Source organism: Colletotrichum orchidophilum (genome assembly GCF_001831195.1).
Source record: "Colletotrichum orchidophilum strain IMI 309357 chromosome Unknown Scaffold_107.1, whole genome shotgun sequence".
NCBI lineage: Eukaryota > Fungi > Ascomycota > Sordariomycetes > Glomerellales > Glomerellaceae > Colletotrichum > Colletotrichum orchidophilum.
Window position 1 is genome coordinate 64,970 of NW_019173063.1, and position 21,426 is coordinate 86,395.

The 21,426-nt window shown below is 53.9% G+C and overlaps 6 protein-coding genes across 6 annotated transcripts; 5 read left to right on the plus strand and 1 right to left on the minus strand.

Moving 5' to 3' along the window:
• Window positions 1–97: 97 nt before the first annotated feature.
• CORC01_10631 (uncharacterized protein) lies at window positions 98–1,554 on the minus strand (the record flags this gene model as incomplete). Its single annotated transcript, XM_022622258.1, has 2 exons — window positions 98–1,313; window positions 1,403–1,554. The coding sequence occupies 2 exons, from the start codon at window positions 1,552–1,554 to the stop codon at window positions 98–100; spliced, it is 1,368 nt and encodes a 455-aa protein (XP_022471220.1).
• Window positions 1,555–2,189: 635 nt separating this feature from the next.
• On the plus strand, window positions 2,190–3,151 carry CORC01_10632 (Ras family protein; the record flags this gene model as incomplete). The annotated part of the gene is made up of 6 exons (XM_022622259.1): window positions 2,190–2,239; window positions 2,311–2,336; window positions 2,404–2,499; window positions 2,577–2,681; window positions 2,758–3,036; window positions 3,096–3,151. The coding sequence occupies 6 exons, from the start codon at window positions 2,190–2,192 to the stop codon at window positions 3,149–3,151; spliced, it is 612 nt and encodes a 203-aa protein (XP_022471221.1).
• An 895-nt stretch (window positions 3,152–4,046) lies between these two features.
• On the plus strand, window positions 4,047–4,966 carry CORC01_10633 (uncharacterized protein; the record flags this gene model as incomplete). Its single annotated transcript, XM_022622260.1, has 2 exons — window positions 4,047–4,088; window positions 4,205–4,966. The coding sequence occupies 2 exons, from the start codon at window positions 4,047–4,049 to the stop codon at window positions 4,964–4,966; spliced, it is 804 nt and encodes a 267-aa protein (XP_022471222.1).
• Window positions 4,967–6,980: 2,014 nt separating this feature from the next.
• Window positions 6,981–12,046, plus strand: CORC01_10634 (sulfite reductase hemoprotein; the record flags this gene model as incomplete). Its single annotated transcript, XM_022622261.1, has 4 exons — window positions 6,981–7,023; window positions 7,345–7,487; window positions 7,556–11,953; window positions 12,017–12,046. 4 exons carry the CDS (start codon window positions 6,981–6,983, stop codon window positions 12,044–12,046), a joined length of 4,614 nt encoding a protein of 1,537 aa, XP_022471223.1.
• Window positions 12,047–15,003: 2,957 nt separating this feature from the next.
• CORC01_10635 (zinc-binding dehydrogenase) lies at window positions 15,004–16,186 on the plus strand (the record flags this gene model as incomplete). Its single annotated transcript, XM_022622262.1, has 3 exons — window positions 15,004–15,033; window positions 15,112–16,129; window positions 16,176–16,186. 3 exons carry the CDS (start codon window positions 15,004–15,006, stop codon window positions 16,184–16,186), a joined length of 1,059 nt encoding a protein of 352 aa, XP_022471224.1.
• A 3,058-nt stretch (window positions 16,187–19,244) lies between these two features.
• On the plus strand, window positions 19,245–20,927 carry CORC01_10636 (uncharacterized protein; the record flags this gene model as incomplete). Its single annotated transcript, XM_022622263.1, has 2 exons — window positions 19,245–19,395; window positions 19,495–20,927. The coding sequence occupies 2 exons, from the start codon at window positions 19,245–19,247 to the stop codon at window positions 20,925–20,927; spliced, it is 1,584 nt and encodes a 527-aa protein (XP_022471225.1).
• Window positions 20,928–21,426: the final 499 nt, after the last annotated feature.

A 21,426-nucleotide genomic window follows, 5' to 3' on the forward strand; every position in this document is an offset into this window, starting at 1 on the left:
TGGCTCATCCATTTGATGTGTGTCGAAACGAAAGCGAAAGTCAAAATGTGCACGCTTTTGATGATTATTCTGATGACTTCTAACAAATACCGACACCCTAAATCCTGAAGTCCTTGTAAGACCACTTCTCCGTGAGCTTCGTCCTGGCCTGCTTCTTGAACGGGATGTGTCTTCTGGCTTCCACCCTGCCGCGCACGAGCAGACTACGGTACCGGTCCTTGAGCAGGTTCCCCTCGGGCTTCAGCAACCGCAGCGAATCCTGCAGCTCGTCGGGCAAGACCAGCTCCAAGTCCTTCTCGGGCAACTTCATCTTGCCCAGCTGCCTCCTCCTCAGCCGGCCCTCGTCGACAATGTCGTCTTCGTCGTCGTCGGCGTCGCTCCCCTCGCCCACCTCCTTGGCCAGCGCCAACGCGCTCTTGGAGGCGTCGCGGCCCGCAATCTCGGCGGCGATCTCCTTGATCCGCTCCGCCTGCGCGGCCTTCTTCTTGAGCGCGAGCTGGTGCTTGGCCTCGCGCTCCGCCTCCTTGCGGCGCTTGATGCGGTTCCTCTGCTGCGGGGTCTTGCGCTGGGGTCTCTTGGTATTCGGCTTATCGTCACCTTCCACACCGCTCTCGAACCCTTCCCAGGCGGAATCCTCGTCCCACTCGGACAGCTGCGCGCGCGCCTCGGCGGCGTCGGCCTCGGCGGCGGATTTGGCGATGGCTTCGCGCTTGAGTCGGTCCGCTTCTTCGGCGGCGAGGCGGGCTTCTTCCGCGGCGACGGCTTTCGCGCCTTCCTCTTCGAGACGGTCGGCGTAGTCGTCAAAGGTCGGGTTGTAAGAGTAGCCGCCAGTGGGCTTGACAACGGCGGGGATTTGGCGACCGCTGGCGGTGAGGGAGATGGGCGTGTGTTTGAGGGTTTTGGGGGGTTTGGCTTTTTGGATGGGCGGGAGGAAGTTGTCCTTGCTGCTGCTGGAGACTGCTACTGCCTTGGAAGAAGACGGCGCCGCCGCGCCCCATAGGTCGTAGGTCGCTTCCTGGGGGACGATGCTGGTCGATTCCTCCTGGTGTCCATCGGCGACCCGGCGCAGGCGGCTGAGCTCCTTGTGGGAGACCCAGTCGGTGCGCTGGCGCTTGACCGGGAGGAGGCCGTCCGACGTCTTTGAACTTTCGGCTTCGCGCTTCTGCTTGCGGGAGGAGACGGCGGGAACGGCGGAGCGGGCGGCGAGGATCTCGTCGGACTTGAGCGTCTTCTTGGGCTTGGGGCGCTTTTCGACCTTGCCGACCGTGTCGAGGGTGAAGAGGTCTGCCGAGTCCTTTTCTGCGACGACACCACTTTTGGTAATGAGTTAGCTTATATTCTCGTTTTTTCCCTTTCATTTTTGGCAATTGATGGTTTCCCGCGGAAGAGAAGAAGTGCATACCCGGCAATGATTTGTGTGTTCAACTCATCGAGACCTTCTTGCACCTCGGAAACGTCGACGTTCTTCCTCCACGCCTTCTTTCCCTTTCTTGAGGGCTGCTTCCGTTGCTGGGGCGCTTCGCCGTCGCCCGAGAGGGGCTTGAGGACGGGCATGTCGGGAACTGGTCGAGGTGCACTTTTGTTCTTTTGGTGGCTTTCCGGTATGTGCAAGACGGAGAGATTCACCGGGGATCAATCTGATGTCGAAAAGTCGATCTGCGCGCCTTGCCCATCTACTGGTCGTTGAATCTGCACTCTGCACCAGCTGGAACGGCGGGGCCTGGACCGTCCAGAAATTTTCGAACCAGGGTCCCGAATCTTTTTTTTCTTGTCTTATCGGATAAGGTACCTCATGAGCACGCTCTTATCAGTTATCAACACGTGATGCACCCGGTCTCTGCTGGCTCCTCTGAGCCCACCGCAACGGATGACGGGGCCCTTGCCAATGTGTAATGCGCCCAGAGGCGAAAGGTCGACCTCCTTTTATCGTCTAGCTGCTTAATTTCCACGACCGCGATCCAACACCGACCACACGTCCCCCTCCCTCCCTCGGCCAGCCATTCCCCTCTTCGATTTTGTCCTTCGGTCTAGCAAAAAGGTGCTCGGCTTTCTGCTTCGTTTTGTTTGCTCGCCCCGACTCCCTTGCATCAAGCCACCTGTTGGTCCGTCGTCTCCGTTAGCCGACTGCAACCCCCGATACGACCCTCGAAGCTTCCCTTTGATCAAAAACCGCATATTACTTGGCAACCATGGCGTCCGGCGCAGGCGGGTCTTACAACAATCCCCTCAAGAAGTTCAAGTACGATTGCGCCGATACAGAACAATTCCATTGGAGCAATGCAAAATAAACTAACGCAATGAAACTCCCAGGCTTGTCTTTTTGGGCGAGCAGAGCGGTATGTCAGCTGCGTTGTCTTCTTTGATGGAGAGGCACATGGCTAACAGCTCTTTGTGTGTTTGCAGTGGGGAAAACTTCTCTCATTACCCGATTCATGTACGATTCGTTCGACAACATGTACCAGGCGACCATTGGAATCGACTTCCTCTCCAAGGCAAGCTGTCACTGAGATTTTCAACGGGCCACCAGGAACCGCCGTCTAATACGTTGCAGACCATGTACCTTGAAGACCGGACAGTGAGATTACAACTTTGGGATACCGCCGGACAGGAACGTTTCCGCAGTCTGATTCCCTCGTACATTCGCGATTCCAGCGTGGCAGTGGTCGTCTACGACATTTCAAGTACGTTCAACTGCGAGGGATGGGAGACGTAGGGCATGGGTGAATGGGGGCGACCAATGACTGACTTTGACAAAAGATGCGAAGTCCTTCCAGAACACGAAGAAGTGGATCGACGACGTGCGCGCCGAGAGAGGAAACGATGTCATCATTGTCCTTGTGGGCAACAAGACGGACTTGAACGACAAGCGAGAAGTGACGACGCAGCAGGGCGAGGAGGAGGCCAAGAAGAACAACCTCATGTTCGTCGAGACCAGCGCGAAGCTGGGACACAACGTCAAGACCCTCTTCAAGAGAATAGCGCAGGCTCTTCCGGGTATGGAGGGAACGGATGCCGCAGCGCAGGCCTCAAGCCAGAGTGCGTACTACCCTCTAAGTTCATGGCCTATGTGGGCAGTGGTACTGACTAGAACGCAGTGATTGATGTGAAGACGACCCCCGCCCAATCGTCGCAAGAGGGATGCGCGTGCTAGACGACTATTTCGAGAAGAAAAAAGACCAAACGACTCTGGAGTAGGAAGTCCGAGACGAGCCGTGACGGACGACGCGGAGCTGAATCGAGTTGCCGTTACGTTACGACATGACTGGCGGGGCAGGACATCTTAAGCATAGCGTGCAAATGGGGATTTTAAGCATCAGTTACAGTTTGTATAATAACGGGCTATACTCCACGGTCGTTAGTACATACCTACATTTAATGGCTCTGATTTTCTCTTCTTCTGCCCCGAGCAGTTTTTCCACAGAGTACGACATGCAATTTGCGGGGGAATTTTGATAGGTGCCATCCTGTCAAGGCGAGATGTTGGTTGAGTTGTCCATGATGCTCCCCGTCCGAAATGGCATGGGACTCTCTCACGGTTACTGGTGCCCGTGATGCCGCGGGGACTGTCACTGATTACCGGGGTCCATTCATCGTGTGGTGCCAGCGTAGGAATGGCCCCCGCCGCAATCCGTGGAATCGGTTTCCGCCGTAGCGCACTATAGCCGTGCATTTTCAGCCATGGAGTGCTGCTGCAGAGTGCCACAGATTGCCACAGAGTGCCTTAGCCTATTGCAGAGAAGCGGCGTTCAGATAAACCCCGAGGGCGCGACGCTATGACCATGAACGGATCGGGTGGGGCCCATCATGTCATCGAGAAAGTGCGACCGCAGGGTCTTTCTACATTACCTTAAGGTACGCTTATTTTTCCCATATCATCATCCGGTGCTGCCGCTTTGGCTAAATGTGACGGGCCACTTTTTGGGCATAACTTTGCGACACTTCCCCAAAAGCTTCCGACCCTTTAGGAATATCTGAGCTTCAGGACCCCTTTCTTCTGACGCAATACTCTCTCTACACACACAAACATCACAAAGTGGACAGACAGAATGGTGTTTTCAAAATTCAATGTGCGGTTTCCGCTCCCAAAGGTATGCGTGTATTACAACCTCGTCTCCATCACTACGCGCAGTAACTGCACAACATCATTTTATCATCTGACGAGCGAATCACTGGCGGCTAACATGAGATTGTTTGTGTGTGACAGACCTTTCTGGGCTGCATCGGCCTCCAGACGGGCACCGAGGTCATCTCCCTGATCCTCCTTTTCAACAGGCTCACCGGCCTGTACGGCCTCCTCGCCATCTTCACGGGCTACGAGCTGTCGGTGACCCAGCTGTCAATGTACCTCTACTCGCTGGGGGTCGTCGTCCTGCTGGCCATGTTCATGCCTCACATCCGCAAGCAAACCCCCTTTGAGACGCTGGGTCTCGCGTGGCTCTACATTGTCGACACGATCCTCAACGTCGCGTACACGACCTTCTTCGCCGTGAACTGGTACCTCAACAGCAGCGCCCTGGACAAGCATCCGGCGGGGAGCACCACGGCGGCAACGGCCCCGGCGGCGGCGGAGATTGCGGAGATAGCGCTCGCCAACGGGGCACCCGTTGTGCCGGACGTCCCCGGGACGACGAAGCACATTGGTCCCCAGGAGTCGTGGATGAGTCTGGGGCTGATTTGCTCCGTGACGCTGGTGCGCGTCTACTTTGCGCTCGTTGTCATGTCGTTTGCGCAGCAGGTGTTGCAGCGGTACACGGCGGATATGGGCTGGGAGGAGGAGGGCCGCAGTAACAACAAGAAGGGCGGCCTCGACGGGCCGTTTTCACAAGGCGAACCCGGGGGTGAGGGTTCCCGTGGCCGCATCGGGCGCGTGATGCTCGCCCTCGGGCGCGGGTATTGGCTTCGCGAGAGGCCTCAGGAGGAGTGGGCGAGCGCAGTGAGCGCCAAGTTCCGGCACGCCGGGGTTTAAGTATCGGGGCACAATAAACAACTCTTTACCGGTACGTGAGCGGCAAGAGATGGATGTCGGTGCGGCATGTCGGCGGCAAGTGGCATGGCTGACCGCCTGGAGTGGGCCCGCCGGGACGGCAAGTCGATGATGCCATCGTGCGGTGGTATCATTGGGAGATCGCATCATTTGAACCGGGAAAGATTTTATCTCATAGTGGATGATGCCACGCGCGAAAGAGGTGGATCGTGTCTTGAGTAGATGCATGGCCGGCGATGGGGAATTTTGTACAACAACATGATGACTCTCAAGTACGGAGGGTGATTCGGCGTTTGGGAAGGTTCGTGACGAGGGCATTCATTGCGTTTGAAGTTCACGGCGATGAGAAGTGGAACCGGGAGTCTTTTTTTTTTTTTTTTTTTTTTTTTTGTATTGGGTGGTTGGCGCCCCGGGGGGGGGGGGGGGGGGTGCGAGGGGGGGTGTTGGTGGGTTTTGATGGTGCTGGGCGGTGGGGCGGGGAGGGGAGGGTTTTTTTTTTTTTTTTTTTTTTTTTTTTGGAAGAGCGGTTCCAAATCCCGAATGAGAAAGCATAAGATACAAGCCGCACATAGTATAGGCATACCTAGTAGAACAGTAATTCAAGAAGTTCAAATCGATTGTATCATTGGATGACTAGTGGATATCGGGCATTGGGCAACTGAACCACGGGGGCGGTGGTGTCAATACGCGAGTGATACGTAGTAGACAGAAACTACAAATACAGAGTCTACCATTTGTAATCCGAAAGAATCTCCGGGGGAGGGGATGGAGACGGCGGGTCCACGAACGGGAGATGGAGCAGCATGTCAGCTAGGTAGTCTAGTTTACTCGCCTCCGGATGGTTGGGCTGCGGCTACGAATCCGAGTTCCTCTGCCTATGGGTCTCTGCAAGAGTCAGAGACTCAGAGTGAAAGTTGAGAGGAAAGGCTTCCCGGCCGACAACGGCCTTTTTCGGCATTCGGGCAGGGGGGTAACAGATTCCCTCTCCCCCTGCTGGTGCTGTATTAGCCAAGAAGTGCCATCTTACATGGAATTTGTTAGAGTGTTGTTGAGTGGCTAATTGGGGTAAAGTAGAACGAGCTAGTGTTTATTAGATGGAAAGTCTAGCGCTGGTGTTTCTTTACAGAGTATACTGTAGTAGTAGCCGTCAACGATTCTCGTGATGAATAATACGACTGACAGGACGTGACGGTAAGGGAGGCAACTGCACTCTGGCTGGATTCAGTGCTTTCCATCTGGAGGAATCACAATGTACCACCTACTAAGATGTACCCACGTACCTTAAGGTAGCCAGGCACACACCCACTGCCATTGACCCCCAAAGGCAAGCCAACCCGCGGCGCAATGGGAGCAGTGCGGCAGAGAGACCGGCGAATGGATTGGGGAGACGCTGCGCTAGCCGATCACGCAATCGACCCTGATGTCGACAAAATTGTTGTTTTCTGCGGGGCGAAATTTATCGGTGGGCACAGCACCCAGCAGCAACAGCAGCAGCCAGCAGGCGTATCCAGCACCTTTTCTTGAGACGACGAAACCAGGGAAGGGAACGGGAATTGGGGAGAGTCCAAAAGCAGAAATACCATCGGAGCTGTTTCGCAACTTATTGGTGACCTTGTACCTTTTTTATTTTTATTTTTTTCAATCTTCTTGTTATCCGTCGATCTTATTCTGCGACCTCTTACTTACACCACATCTTTCTGTCTTCTACCCTCCCTCCTCCCCCGACCCTTTGCCATTGCACTCCACGTCGCCCGTCTCCAACAAACCTCTTCACGGGTTGAGCTGTGTTAGTCGTTATTGCCATTGTCGACTCTGTGTCGGAATTCTATCCTTTCTTGGTTCTTGGTCCAGAGGAGGAAACATAACGCAAGAAGAAGCCTAGCTGCAACTGCAAACGGCAGCGAAAGAGAGTTTCGAGACCTTCCACTATACGATACCCCCCCCCCTTCGAATTTACCCTCGAAATCTCCACCGGACACATACACACACATCGACAATGGCTCCGACAAGAGGCCAGATCCAGACGCCTGGAGAAGCTGGTAAGCAGTTTCCCTTCTACTCTGTACTACCGTCGGCTTTCGTCACCCCCTGGTCTCGCTCTCTGCAGCGGCGACGTCCTTCCAGCGCTGGTGCCCGCTGTAGTTACAGCGAAGCTCCGATGATGTTGGGCTTGAGCCAATCAGAGCTCTGCTATTTGTCGCAATCCAGCGGTGCAGAGTGCCCTGGCAACCCACCCGTGATGGGCGATGGGCAGCATCGCGAGAGAGAGACTGAGAGCGACGCCGACCACGGACGCGGGGCAATTGCACTTTGCGACAACGACGACAATGCTGGCTTGTGCTAACATGCGCCCTCTGCAGTTGCTAGAATCGCATACCTCTCCAGCGACGTCGTCGTTTCCGTCCAGCCCTCGCTGGCAAAGGACTCGGAGTTCTCAACCCACCTCAAGCGCTACGTCGCTCGCAACGACAAGAGCCTTGTCGCAAAGTCTTCGGTCACCAAGGTGAGCAAACACTCGATTCGTCTTCTGTCTGGTCCTCCGACTCGATCACTGACTGCGTCCATCCCCAGGTCCAACACGTAAGGCACAATGCCGACCCTCTCCTCTCTGTCTTCGCGCCCACCCGGGCTGGGAAGCTCGTCGCCGTCACCACCTCGTCCAGCGTCCTCCTGCCCGCAATCTCCCACCTCTATAAGCTGGCAAACTACCCCGTCGTCCTCCACGTCTCCCTCCAGCCCGCCGGCTTCCCCGATTTCTCAACCATCACAGCCATCCGCAACTCGGGATGGACTTTCCTGCAGTCAGAGTCCCTCCAGGAGGCTCAGGATATGGCACTGACGGCACACGCCCTCGCCCTGCGCTCAGGCAAGGGTGTCGTTCACTTTTTCGCCTCGTCTAGCAGCGACGACGACGCCGCCATTGAGGCAGAGGACCCAGAAGTCGTGCGCCAAGTTCTCGACGTTGACGCCGCGAGGCGCTTCCAGCAACCGTCCAACGGCGACGCCGCGTCGGCTGTCGGTATCTATGCCGATGACGGCCGACTGCCGGTCGCTTCTGACCGATCCGACGTGCCGCCGACCGGCGCCTCGCCCATTAGTGGCCTGAGCTCTTCCGAACTCGCTTCGTCCGTGCACTCCAAGCTCGACTCCTCTAGGGCCTCGGTGCAGTCCAGCGCCGAGCACAGCGTTACCGACAGCCCGCCCTCCGTCGTCTCCTCCAACGCCACCACCATAGATTCGTCCCTTCCCGTCGTCTCATCGGAGGACATCCTCAAGTACGCCAACGGCATCTGGACTCAGATTAAGAGGATCACCGGCCGTGAATACCAGGCCTTCTTCTATGCTGGCCCTACCAACGCGGAGAACTGTCTCTTCGTCTTCGGCTCCGGAGCCTATTACTTTGGTGATGTGATTGACCAGGCCCGCCGCGGAGGTGACTTCTCCAAGGTCGGCATCATCACCCCTAGACTGTACCGCCCCTGGCTTAGCTCGTCTCTCATCGAGGCTCTCCCCAAATCCGTGAAGCGCATTGCCGTGCTTGAGCAGGTCCACCGCAAGACCACAAAATGGGGCCCTGTCCTCATCGATGTTCTCACCAGTGTTAAGAGCGGCCCTGGTGGTGTGCAGACCGTCGTTGGCTACCAGCTCGGCTACATTGATCCCAAGACCGTCATTCAGGCTCTGCGCGGCGTCCTGCAGAACCTGACGTCCGACTCCCCTGTTCAGAACCTCGAGATCGGCCGCAAGGAGGTCCCTCAGCAAGTTCTCGAATACGGCCTCGAGAAGCCCCAGGTCGAGAACTCGTACACCAAGATCCTCGACCAGCTCTTTGGTCAGAGAGCCTACATTGCCAACGGCCTCAAATCTAGCAATGCCGGCATCAACTCCTCCATCCAGGCCAGCCCCGAGTTCGGCTTCGGCTCCCTATTGGCCCGCAAGGAGCGCCGCCTGCGCTTCGTCAACGAGGTCAAGGAGGCTGCCAACAGCAACCAGTTCGTGACCGAGTCTCCCAAGAGCTGGCTCGCCCGCTGGGCAGCCAATGAGGCAGACTCCAAGAAGGCGAACGAGATCGCCGATGATCTGATTCCCCGTCTTGAGACCGATGGCTCTTCCATTGCCCGTAACTTGCTGTCCAGCAAACGCCTGTTCCGTAAGGAGTCGTTGTGGCTTGTGGGATCCGATGCCTGGGCTTATGATCTCGGCAACTCTGGTGTGCATCACGTCTTGGCCTCTGGCGAGAACGTCAACATGCTCATCATTGACTCGACTCCCTACTCGGAGCGCGCCGCCGCCGATGCCAATCGTCGCAAGAAGGACATTGGTCTGTACGCCATGAACTTTGGCAATGCCTACGTCGCCTCCACTGCCGTCTATGGCTCCTACACACAGGTGCTCCAGGCCATGCTCGAGGCCGACCAGCACAACGGTCCCTCTGTCGTCCTGGCCTACCTGCCCTACTTTGGCGAGACCGACTCTCCCCTCACCGTCCTCCAGGAGACCAAGAAGGCGATTGACGTCGGCTACTGGCCTCTGTACCGCTGGAACCCCGCCAACGAGGCCAAGGGCGAGCCCAACTTCACTCTCGACTCAGAGCGCATCAAGAGCGAGCTCAAGGCCTTCTTGGACCGTGACAACCAGCTCACTCAGATTATGCAGCGTGACCCGGTCTTCGCCGCCAACCTGTCGCAGGACTTTGGCTCCGAGGTCCGCGCCCAGCAGAAGCGCAAGGCCAAGGATGCTTATGACCAGCTTCTTGAGGGTCTCTTTGGTGCTCCCCTTACCGTGCTGTACGCCTCTGACAACGGAAACGCCACCAACGTCGCCAAGCGCCTTGGTAACCGTGGTAAGGCTCGCGGTCTGAAGACCAAGGTTTTCGTCATGGAGGACTACCCTCTCGAGGACTTGGCTTCCGAGGAGAACATCATTTTCGTGACCTCGACCGCTGGTCAGGGAGAGTTCCCCCAGAACGGCCACGCTCTCTGGAGCGCCCTGAAGGACAACACCGAGCTTGACCTCGCCAACGTCAACTACTCCGTCTTCGGTCTTGGAGATCGTCACTATTGGCCCCGCAAGGAGGACAAGATCTATTACAACAAGCCTGCGAAGGACCTCGACCGTGTCCTGTCCAACCTTGGCGGCAAGAGACTTGCCGACATTGGTCTCGGTGATGACCAGGACCCCGATGGATACCAGACTGGCTACCAGGAGTGGGAGCCCAAGATCTGGCGCGCCCTTGGCGTCGACAACGTCGACGGTCTTCCCGAGGAGCCTGCTCCCATCACTAACGAGGACATCAAGATTGCCTCCAACTTCCTCCGTGGTACCATTGTCGAGGGCCTCAACGATCCCACGACCGCTGCTATCTCTGCCGCCGACCAGCAGCTTACTAAGTTCCACGGTACCTACATGCAGGACGACCGTGATGTCAGAGACGAGCGCAAGGCCATGGGCTTGGAGCCTGCCTACTCCTTCATGATCCGTTGCCGTCTGCCTGGTGGTATCTCCACTCCCAAGCAGTGGGTGCAGATGGATGACATCGCCAACGAGCTCGGCAATGAAACCATGAAGCTCACCACCCGTCAGACCTTCCAGTTCCACGGTGTCGTTAAGGGCAAGTTGAGGCCCGCCATGCAGGCCATCAACAGAGCGCTCATGACCACCATCGCCGCCTGCGGTGATGTCAACCGTAATGTCATGTGCAGTTCCCTGCCTACCCAGTCCAAGTACCACAAGGAGGTCTGGGCCAGCTCCAAGAAGATCAGCGACCACCTCCTGCCTTCGACCACCGCCTACCACGAGATCTGGCTGGCGGACGAGAACGATACCAAGACCCAGATTGCCGGTGACGCGGTGCAGGACTTTGAGCCTCTGTACGGACCCACCTACCTGCCCAGAAAGTTCAAGATCACCATCGCCATCCCTCCCCACAACGACACCGATGTGTACGCCCATGACATTGGTCTCATCGCCATCAAGGGGAAGGACGGCAACCTCGAGGGTTTCAACCTGATCGCTGGTGGCGGCATGGGTGCCACGCACAATAACAAGAAGACATACCCGCAGATCGGCCGCATGTTTGGTTTCGTCAAGACGGACCAGGTCCACATCGCCTGCGAGAAGATCATGCTCGTCCAGCGCGACCATGGCGACCGCAAGAACCGCAAGCACGCCCGTCTCAAGTACACCATTGACGACATGGGCGTCGACGTCTTCCGTGGTAAGGTCGAGGAGCTCTGGGGCCAAAAGTTTGAAAAGGAGAAGCCCTTTGAGTTCAAGTCCAACGTCGACACTTTCGGCTGGCAAAAGGATGAGACGGGTCTCAACCACTTCACCTTCTTCATCGAGAACGGTCGCATTGAGGACACACCCGAGTTCCAGATGAAGACTGGCCTGCGCGAGATTGCCAAGGTGCACAAGGGCGAGTTCCGCCTCACGGGCAACCAGCACCTGATCCTCAGCAACGTCGCCGACGAGGACCTCGAGTCCATCAAGGACCTGATGAAGAAGTACAAGCTCGACAACGTGCACTTCTCCGGCCTGCGCCTCAGCTCGTCGGCCTGCGTAGCCTTCCCCACCTGCGGCCTCGCCATGGCCGAGTCAGAGCGCTACCTGCCCGTGCTGATTAGCAAGCTCGAGGACTGCCTCGAGGAGAACGGCCTGCGCCAAGACTCGATTGTGATGCGCATGACGGGCTGCCCCAACGGCTGCGCGCGCCCCTGGCTCGCCGAGGTCGCTTTTGTTGGAAAGGCGTACGGCGCGTACAACATGTACCTTGGTGGTGGATACCACGGCCAGAGACTGAACAAGCTGTTCAGGCAGAGCATCAAGGAGGATGAGATATTGGCCATCATGAAGCCGCTTCTCAAGAGATATGCGACTGAGAGGGAGACTGGCGAGAGATTTGGTGACTTCTGCATTCGTGTTGGTGTTATCAAGGGTACTAAGGAGGGTCGGGATTTCCACGAAGGGGTAAGTCAAGATTGCTACTAGCAGCCACGTTTTTGATTGTGATGACTAACGGAAAGGTGATAGGTTCCCGAGGAAGAGTCTGATGAGGAATAAGCCTGTTCACTACTGCTTTTGAGCAATGGGCGGCTAAGACGAGAGAAGTGATGTCGGTGGGATGATGATGATATTTACAAAAGAAAGCATTGCAAGAGAGAAAAAAGTCGAAATTTTTGTAAAATGTACATGGTCTTATATCCGCTTCAGCAGCTTTCAGCATCAGGGGGCCAGGCGTTGCGATTTGCTCTATTTTTCATATTTCGATATATGTCAAAAATTATATTTAAATTTATTTACTCGTGGACAATGTGAAAGATCAGCCTCCCGTCGGTGATTTATGTAGGTATCTAGTCCGTTTGGGAACTGGACACCGCCACCTTCCTCGACGGATTATGAGCAAACTCTGTCGGAAACCTCAGACGCCGGCTTTTATTTTTGCAGACGGTTAATTCGGAGATTAAGAATGGCGTGATCTATAGGTGCGTTATCACGATGTCATGTTCTGGGCGTAGGATAAAGGGACTGTGTTAATTTAATCAGCCACAACGCGAATCAGCCGCAACGCGAATGATACTTCCAGTTCAACTATACAAAGAGATGGTGGGCAAACAACTATGCACGATACTTGCTTCAGTATGTAATTGTCAAATCTATCTGAGCCAATGCAGACAGACGTACTCCACGGAAATCATTTTAGTTCTTACGCTCCTATTGCATCAAGAAAGTATATTTATACTTGAATAAGTATATATAGTATTATGCTACGTATGGGGGTCATTCCTGTGAGTAATTCATTAACCTGCACGGCTCCATTGAACGGTTTGCGTCTTTTTGGGTACTCTTGAGTCGATCAAGTACCCTCCCAAATTGGGCGCAAATGTATCGTGGTCTTCATGAGCGGGCTTAGGCGACCAGCGATGGCCGGTGCACTGGACGGCGTGGGAGGGGGGATTACTACCTAGAGAACAACTTGTCATTTCTATTCATGCTGTGAGATATCGGCTTTCAAATGTATCCCGCCATTGCGGAAAGCCGCGTGACAATCGACGGTGTCCCAAAAGGAGACCTTCAGGGCTGTTATATACATGATGTTATGGTAAACAAGGCAAACAGGTTGACGCTAATTCGACGCTGTAGGTGACACATTGTGCAAATCATTACCTCTCGAGATGGTTCTCGATAGGTTCTCAATGGTTGTTTCGGCAAAGACGGCTCGACGCAGCCTATGCTGCTGGCCGAGGGCTCTACAATTCGCAACAAGATGCTCGCTTCAACCGTGACTTAACATCTAGACACAGATCGCATGCCCCAGAGCACAATGTACGGCAACACCAATATCAGAACAATGAGGAGCTGCCGTGCCAGACTTTCTACTACTTCAGCGATGTATTAGAGTGGCCACCGCCAGACTTTGGCGTAGTTAAATGCTCCACGGGATCTAGCTCAGAAAGTTCGGCCGTAACGACGATGTGCGCGGCCAAGTTTCTCAGAATAGAAACGCAGCAAGACCCCACCCATTCTCAGGAGATATTTGGGAAACGCTTTCTTGTGAATCTCCTTGTAAAGGGAACCTTGGGGGGAACACTAGAGTTATAAGGGATTGACGGATTGGAGAAGATCGAATTTGAGCTCGAAGGGACTGGTTCAATATAGAGTTAACGGAGCTGGGAAAGCTTTCAATTAAAGGTCATTTGGCGAAGCTCAGATAGCCAGCCACATAGCTAAGTAGCTACTCTGAAGATGCTGCGTTACTGCGGTTGTTTAAGAATTTGGAAGCCTCCCTGTCCTCTGTGTGGAAAAGCGCGTTAAGTTATCGGTATTTCTATTGATATACAAGTCCTATTAGAGTGAGGAATGCGGACTAAGGGAGTCAATCGTCATTTAGAATCGTTGACTGACTCGTCGTTTGTCGCTGGTCGTCATATTCCTTGTAGACGGCGGTCTAGGTCTTGTTGAATAATTCTTTAGTCTCTGTGTATACATACCAACTTTCCTTATCTCCAAGACGCCACGCCAAGTATGAGAAAGTTTCCTATCTACTGCAGTGTGACTGTATGAATGAAAGCTTGATCCTCATTATTGAGCTCAGTCACTGCTTGTGCAGCTGTGTATGTGAGTATACTTGGACGCATCACTATTAACCTGTTCACTGCGTTTTTTTCTTTCCATTTCTGCTTAGCTTGGAGTAGGACGTTAGAGTCGATGTGGTGTATGTAGAGCTGTTGCTGTGCGTTGGGAAATTGCTTATTTGGGCAGCCTTTGGTTGCTCATTGAAGTATGTGATGAAAATAGAGTGAATGCAGGTCTGACTTGTGACCTAGACAAGAGGGAGCTTGAAGTGGTAAGTATTATAGGTATTGTCAAACTGCACACTTTTAGAAACTGTTTCCACATCTGGAGGGAGTATTAAAATATCTAAATGAGGCTTCCAAGTCGCTTAGCCTTATTATCTGCCAACTTTACAATATAACGTCTATCTTGCTTATCAAAGAGTTCGATTAAGGCTGTATTAGAAGAAAAGCTACTTTGTCCAACTTCTTACAAATGATTTGACCTCTGGCTTTATGCTCTTGAACAATATTACGTACATCGCGGGCTCGGATGCCAAACTGGCGGCTAGTGGTTTCAATGGCGGCCTTCGGAGACTCCTGGAGGCGCCTATCCACATTTCCGAGACCTCCGTTGTCTAATGCCAATTCTTCTGTTTCCGCACAGATACTTATCCGAGCACGATGACGTCGCTCTATTTTCTCCCCCACAAGTCTTTATGATGGCTGAAAGACATGGAGGTCAAAGTTTGAATGACTCGGAATCAGGGGAACCGACAGTATACGGAAAAGTATTGCCGACCCATCTGAACTCCTATCCCACTTCACAGGCCTCAGTAGCGGGGAAACCAACAAACTACATCATAGATACCCCTCGGACAGCACTAGCTCAATTGGTTCCGACTCCAACCTTAAAACATCATATTTTGAGCTGCAATTTTATACGCATAATCCCCAGACGCAAATATGGAGACACACAGAGCTGCTATCCTAACGGTGAGTTGTCATTCAAGCCAATGTACACGTGTAAGTCTCTTCATGGGATCAAACCTCACTAAGACTTGTTATGTGTAGTCACCACAGGGCTCAGATGGGAAGCCCACGTTCGAAGTGCGGGATGAACCGCGCCCAGTCCCAGGTCCAAATGAAGTCCTCGTCCGCCTATCAGTGACGGGTCTCTGCGGTTCCGATCTCGGTATGGCCCAGGGCCATTTCGGGCCGCTCGACAAGATTCTCGGCCATGAGGGAGTCGGTCGCATCGCCGCCCTGGGATCCAATATCGCGGCCCTCGACCAATCGGTTCAAGTGGGACAGCGAGTCGGGGTCGCCTGGACCCGTAACACGTGCGGTACTTGCGAGTCCTGCGTCGACCTCGTCAACGAGGGCGAGACGCGCTGCGAGAAGGCGCTCCACTCGGGGAAGTCGTACGACGGCACTTTTGCTCAGTACACGCTTGTGCCGCTGCGGTACTTGGCGAGGCTTCCGGCTCGGTTTGACGAGGTGCCTGATGAGGAGGTTGCGCCTATTCTATGTGCCGGTGTCACGGCTTACAAGGCGATCAAGAATTGCCATGTAACGCCGGGTTCATGGTTTGCCATCTCGGGAGCCGGAGGAGGTGTCGGCGCACTGGGTGTCGCATACGCTCATGCCATGGGTTACCGCGTTATTGGCGTCGATGCTGGCCCGGAAAAGGGTGAGATCTGTAAAGACCAGGGTGCCGAAGTCTATATCGATGTCACCGAGCCGGGAACCTTGGGTGAGAAGGTCAGAAAGGCGACGGGAGGCCACGGGGCAAAGGCAGTCGTAGTCGCTGCTACGGCGACTATTGCCTATCAAGAGGCCTTTGAGTTGCTGGCGCCGTTCGGAACGCTGATGTGTGTTGGGATTCTGTCGTGGGAAGCAAAAGTGAACTTCAATCCCCTCTGGCTCATCGCCAAGGGCTGGAAGATCCTGAGCTCCTCTGTTGGTACGCGTGCTGACATCCTCGAGGCTCTGGAGTTTGTCAGACGCCGCGCGGTCGTACCCAATGTTCATGTGGGAAAGATTGATGACCTGGAAGAGTTGATGCAGACTATGCACGATGGCCAGGCAAGTAATGTCAATTGCCATCATGTGACCGCTTGCTGACTTTGTTATAGCTGAAGGGTAAATGGGTTCTGAAGCTGGACTAGGTACAGTGGACAGACAGATACTTGACCTGTTTTCACAAGCCTTGAGATACTATTAGACCACGGGTAAGAGAAGAGTGTTGGGATAATGACCGACAAGAAAGCGGACACCTTTTCACAATACCGCAAGTCGGGCACCGAAGTTCAGTTGATCAAACACAAAGTCCACTGTGATATAGCAGACGCGACCAAGTGAGTTTTCGGTAGCGCTTTGTGACCATGATTCTGCACCGGGAGGCAAGGCCAAGAATTATTACTGTAGAAACCAATCAACAAGACAACGAGGAGTGACTAGCGAGATAAGTGTCGTCAAGCTCGTCAGTGATATGACAGCTAGGGAATGAATTTTGGAAGAACGAATGGCCATTTGATGCTTTGTCTCCAAATGTTTTAAAGTTCAATTCGAATAAGCTAAAACTGTTTCTTTGTTATTGTCTTCCGATCCGGCCCCTTTTTTGACTCTGCTCCAGTGCTCTCTGAAGCTCTGACGCGCTTGATCCCGGTCCCCCTCGATAATGTTGTGTATGCATGGCTTGCACTTGTCCACCACCTCGAGATGGGAATACGGGCCTTGAATCGCAATGGCGGGCCTTGTTGGCCGTCTTTGAATCTTGGTAAGACAATCCCCCAGCTTCTCAACCCAATGCGGAAGTCTTTGGAGAGAATCCAGGGGGTGCTGCGACACGCGACAGGCCGGCTACTTTGCAAAGGCCCAGAAATGCGGGAGTAATGTCGATTCTCACCACGCGAGGCAATAACAGGGTGAATCCATGGTTCCGGGATTTCCAAGGCTGAGCATTCAGGTACAACACGTTCACGACTCATGCTCACGTCTGGAATTCCGGGCCGCAGCCCATCGCGTGTGTCGTCGCGCGCTCTGTGCTTTTCGCTCTGTTGCTCCCTTTCCGAGATGCCCCTCCTCACAGCGGAGTCCATCCCCCTCTCAAGCAAATCGGGAATTAACTTCTTCAACAACTCTCTTCTTTGTTGAAGGTTCAGAATCACGAGATCGGAGTGGACACAGGAATGATTTTCGCTCTTTATTCGCTTGGGCACGAAGAATGGGTCACCGGTGTCCATCAAGCAGATTCTCTGCTCGCGATGCCTACAAATCGGCCGCATGTCGGCCTCGGCACAACTACAGTCGAAATGTGTTCTTGGCAGTTTCTCTTTCGCCCGACCCGGATGGCAATCACACCTGAAAGATACTAGCGTAATTAAATGCAATCAATCTTCTACCGCGCTTGACAGGTAAGCTGGCCGGACTTGTAGGAGCACGGCTGAACCGGACTTGGACCTCCCGCCAATTCCCGCGCGGTTGGCCGCCCCAGGCAGGGCTGGCAAGGCCGCTTGCGTTTGAAAATAGAACATCCTTCATTTGCGGGGATATCCGCGGACACTCAAGTTTGCGTGCGACTGTGGCAAAAAACTCTTTCCCCCTCGCCTGGGATGTAAATTGCGGAGGAGGAGATGAGAATGACGGGAGGGAGAGACGCACGAAATGGGAAGAACGCACGACCGGGGTCCATGGCAGTACCGACAGGGGAACAACAACCGGCTTGTGGGATGTGAAGGTTCTTACGGATATGCGGGCAGCTGAATTCTCTCTTAGCAGAAAGTAGAATATGCGATTTTGAAGAGAGCTGTACGGCAAGTCGATTTGGGTTCTTTTTGTATGGAAGTGCCAGGAGGAAGAACCATGAAATGCCTAAACTTTGCTCCCAGTCGGACGGCAGGGCAGACGTTTTCAGCGAAGGCCCTCTTGGAGTTCCGACTTTGTCGACGAGAGGATCCCGTCCGCGTTCGTCCTTGCTCGTTTCCGGAAAGTTGGGGCTCTGGCTTGCAAAGGTTATCCTGTCATCAATCAACCAAGGTTTGTAAGCGAACAAGGGACCCGATGCGTTTCCAGGGATAAAAACGTTGCAGTGGTTAGAAAGACTCCACTCCGTCTAAACCTTGATATTACTGTGTCCACAACGATGATCAAGCCAGGCTTTTAGCGGGATGACTAGGTGCCGAGAATCAACCAGCCATTCTCAACGGGCCTAGTCACAAGCTTCTAGTCTCTTCATAGATAGCCTGCAAGTCAAATCAAGTATTCCATAAAAGTTTCTGCCCGGAGGTACGCGGCATCGAAGGAGCTACGCGTTTGACTCCCCGAGACGGTGCGAAGCATGGTCGGTACAATTGTTCACTGATCGCTCTGCGTGTTGGGTTTTGCAAGAGCTGGAAACTTCGTAACCGGGTCGCTGGGGATCCTGTTCACGTCGATACCCCAAAAGGCTGGTAAGTTGGCGACAGACGCGTGCCGCAAACTTGGGATGACGGCTCGACGCCAACAGTATCAACTCTCATCTTTCCACGGCTAAGTCGGGGGCCGCTTTTGGAAATCTGACACAAGAACCCACGTGGAAGTGCGCAATTGCTAACGATTTTCGGACTCTGCAGTGGGTCCGAGTGCTGGGTACTACGTTCCAAAACGCCAAGTGTTGATTCAAGGAGACCCTGCTTTACGGAGTAGTTCACATGCAACTCTGGCAGATTTGGCTCTGCAGTCCGTGGTACCCTAGGTGGTATCTCGGAACTCTCTGAGGCGTACCATCAGCCTCAAGGCTCAGCTTCGGGAGGTTTAAGCATCGCCTTATCCGTACCCAGCTGATATATATCGCGCAAACTCAAAGCATTTTGAACCACACGTCCTTGACGACTTATGTCCTGTCTATTAAGCTCTTGTCTGGGGCCTTGTCCAGGCCTTATCCAGGGCCTTGTCCAAGTTCAGATGGCATCACGGACGCCTATCACACAATAAATAGAATACACAGGGGGAGAGTGAGGGCCCCACGTCCGTCAACACCTTCATGACTCGCACCTTAGCCCCGTGACTCCATCACTGTGACGAACAGCCAATCCCGCCCAGTCCATGGTTCGGGATGAGCAGCGCATTGGCTTTTGGTACAAGATGATACCCATTTCCACTCACTGCATGCGAGGCTCGCTCGCGTGGATGCCAACCAACCTTCATTGGCGTGCGGGTTCACGATGGCCTTCGATGTGGCAGTCTCATCTGTCACCTTGACGGGCAGCATTCTTTCTTTCATCGCGACAACATGTGTATTAATTTCCTCTGTTTTCTACCATGACCAACAGCGTTCGTTCCGCCATGCCCTTGTCCTGAACCTGACGTTGGCCGGTAAGTTCTGCCCTCGGCCTGGTCCTTCCGGCAGGAATGCGTGCTGACAGTGATTGTGGGCAAAAGAGTTTATAAACTCACTTGGCAACACAATATCAGGCATCATCTACATTAAGAACAAAGAACTTAAACCCGGCGCAGCATGTGTGGTCAACGGCATGGTCGGCCAGCTCTCGGTACAAGCTTCCGACTTCTCCATCCTCGCCATCGCAGTCGTTACGTTCCTCACTATAACACGGAAAACCTATATGCCGAATGCGTCCACCTTCCGAAAGGTCATGATCTGCGCCTCCGTGTGGATCGTACCGATCATCACCAGCACGACAGCGACCCTTATGGGCACAATGAAACCCGTGAGCGGAAACTGGTGCTGGATAAGCCAAGACCGAGCCGACCTTCGATACGCACTTACGCACGGCTGGCGTTTCGGCATCATCTTTATCACGATTCTCATCTACCTCTACGTCTGGTGGTACCTCGGGCGACACTTTCGCACAATGGTCAGCACATCCGACCCTTTGTACCATAGCGAGAACTCGATCGGCAATGTCGTCACGTCGTCTGTACGAAAGAAGCAAGGATTCGAGTCGATACAGACCCCAGCGCTGGAGATGGATCGGTTCGAGCGAGCAAAACCAACGAGGGGGGAGCTGTCACAGTCATCGTCGAATTCTCAGCAAGGCGAACAAGCATCACTTGCCGCCTCACGGACCGCCTCAGCTGCCCTAGCTAGGAGACCGCTGGACTCTGAAGACAACGACGATGAAGAAGAAGAGGTGGGCAGCAGGCCATCGGCCTCGAGGAAAGCACACTTTGCCGAAGAAAGGATCGACGAAGAGCCGGCAGAAGGCGAAGAGTCGGGGCGAAAGATGTCGGCAAGGATTTCGCGATTCAACAACAACGATATGGACATGAGCCAAGCCTCCGAGGCGCGGTTCTCCTACCTCGAGCAAGAGGACAGATTGCACAAGAGCGCCGCTGGAGGCCCGTCACACCTCCAGAGGGACATGCTACCCCCAGCGGCAATTGCTGCACAAGCACAGTTTGCTCAATACCACATGGACAGTGGTCCGCCAAGGCGGCCATCCATGTCCATCTGGAAAAAAGCCCACAGGAGCAGGGGCTCAGCGTTGTCATTCAAGATGCCGGGGACTCGGGAGCTCCAATCCCGAGACTTCCCGGTGAACCCGAGCCTCAACAATGTTGACAGCAGAAAGACCGCGCCGCTAGCCGTGACCGCGACGATGGTGAGCGACTTCCCCATACGGACGCAGACGAGGAAAGTCGAGCGCGAGATCAAGCGCATGATGCTCCTCAACGCCTATCCGATCATGTATGTGGTGCTCTGGATCCCCGGTCTCGTCAACAGATTGATGGAGGCGTCGGGGAACAGCTCTCAGAGTCGTGTTTTGGCGGCGCTGCAGAGCTCAAGTCAGTTTATTGGCCTGGCTAATGCGATCACTTATGGCTTCAACCAGCATGTGAGACATAAGATAAAGGGCGATTTGTTTAGTTGGCTACGCCGAAGATGAACAGAGTATCATCAGGTTGGAAGAGCCGGGAATGGGGGGATGAGTTATGAATCCGATGAAATAATACATTTCGAGAATACCCTATTAGTTAGTCAATCAGAAGAATGATATCCTGTGTTGCGATTTAACATTTTTGGTGCATATTTTACATGCGTCACTTTCCTATTGTCTTTGATGATGGTGTACAAATATGGAAAGGCCCTGACCGGTTTATTTCCTCGAACAAACAAAATGCAGTATGATCTTTTCCGACGCGCTCGCTCACTATGAGCAAATGTCTTCAGCATCCGCTTGCAAATCAGTCTAATCAAATGGATAAGCCCAAACTAATAGTTCATGTTTGTAAGATCACGACAACAGAACTGATTGGCGCGGTAAATAGCGTCTTCGGCCTAGACGTGTGCTTGGTGAGTGTGGAACACATCATTGCTATCAGAGCTTCGAATTTAGGTAAAGTGTGTTCATACTATTGCATCTAGCCCAGCCACAAGAAGTATGG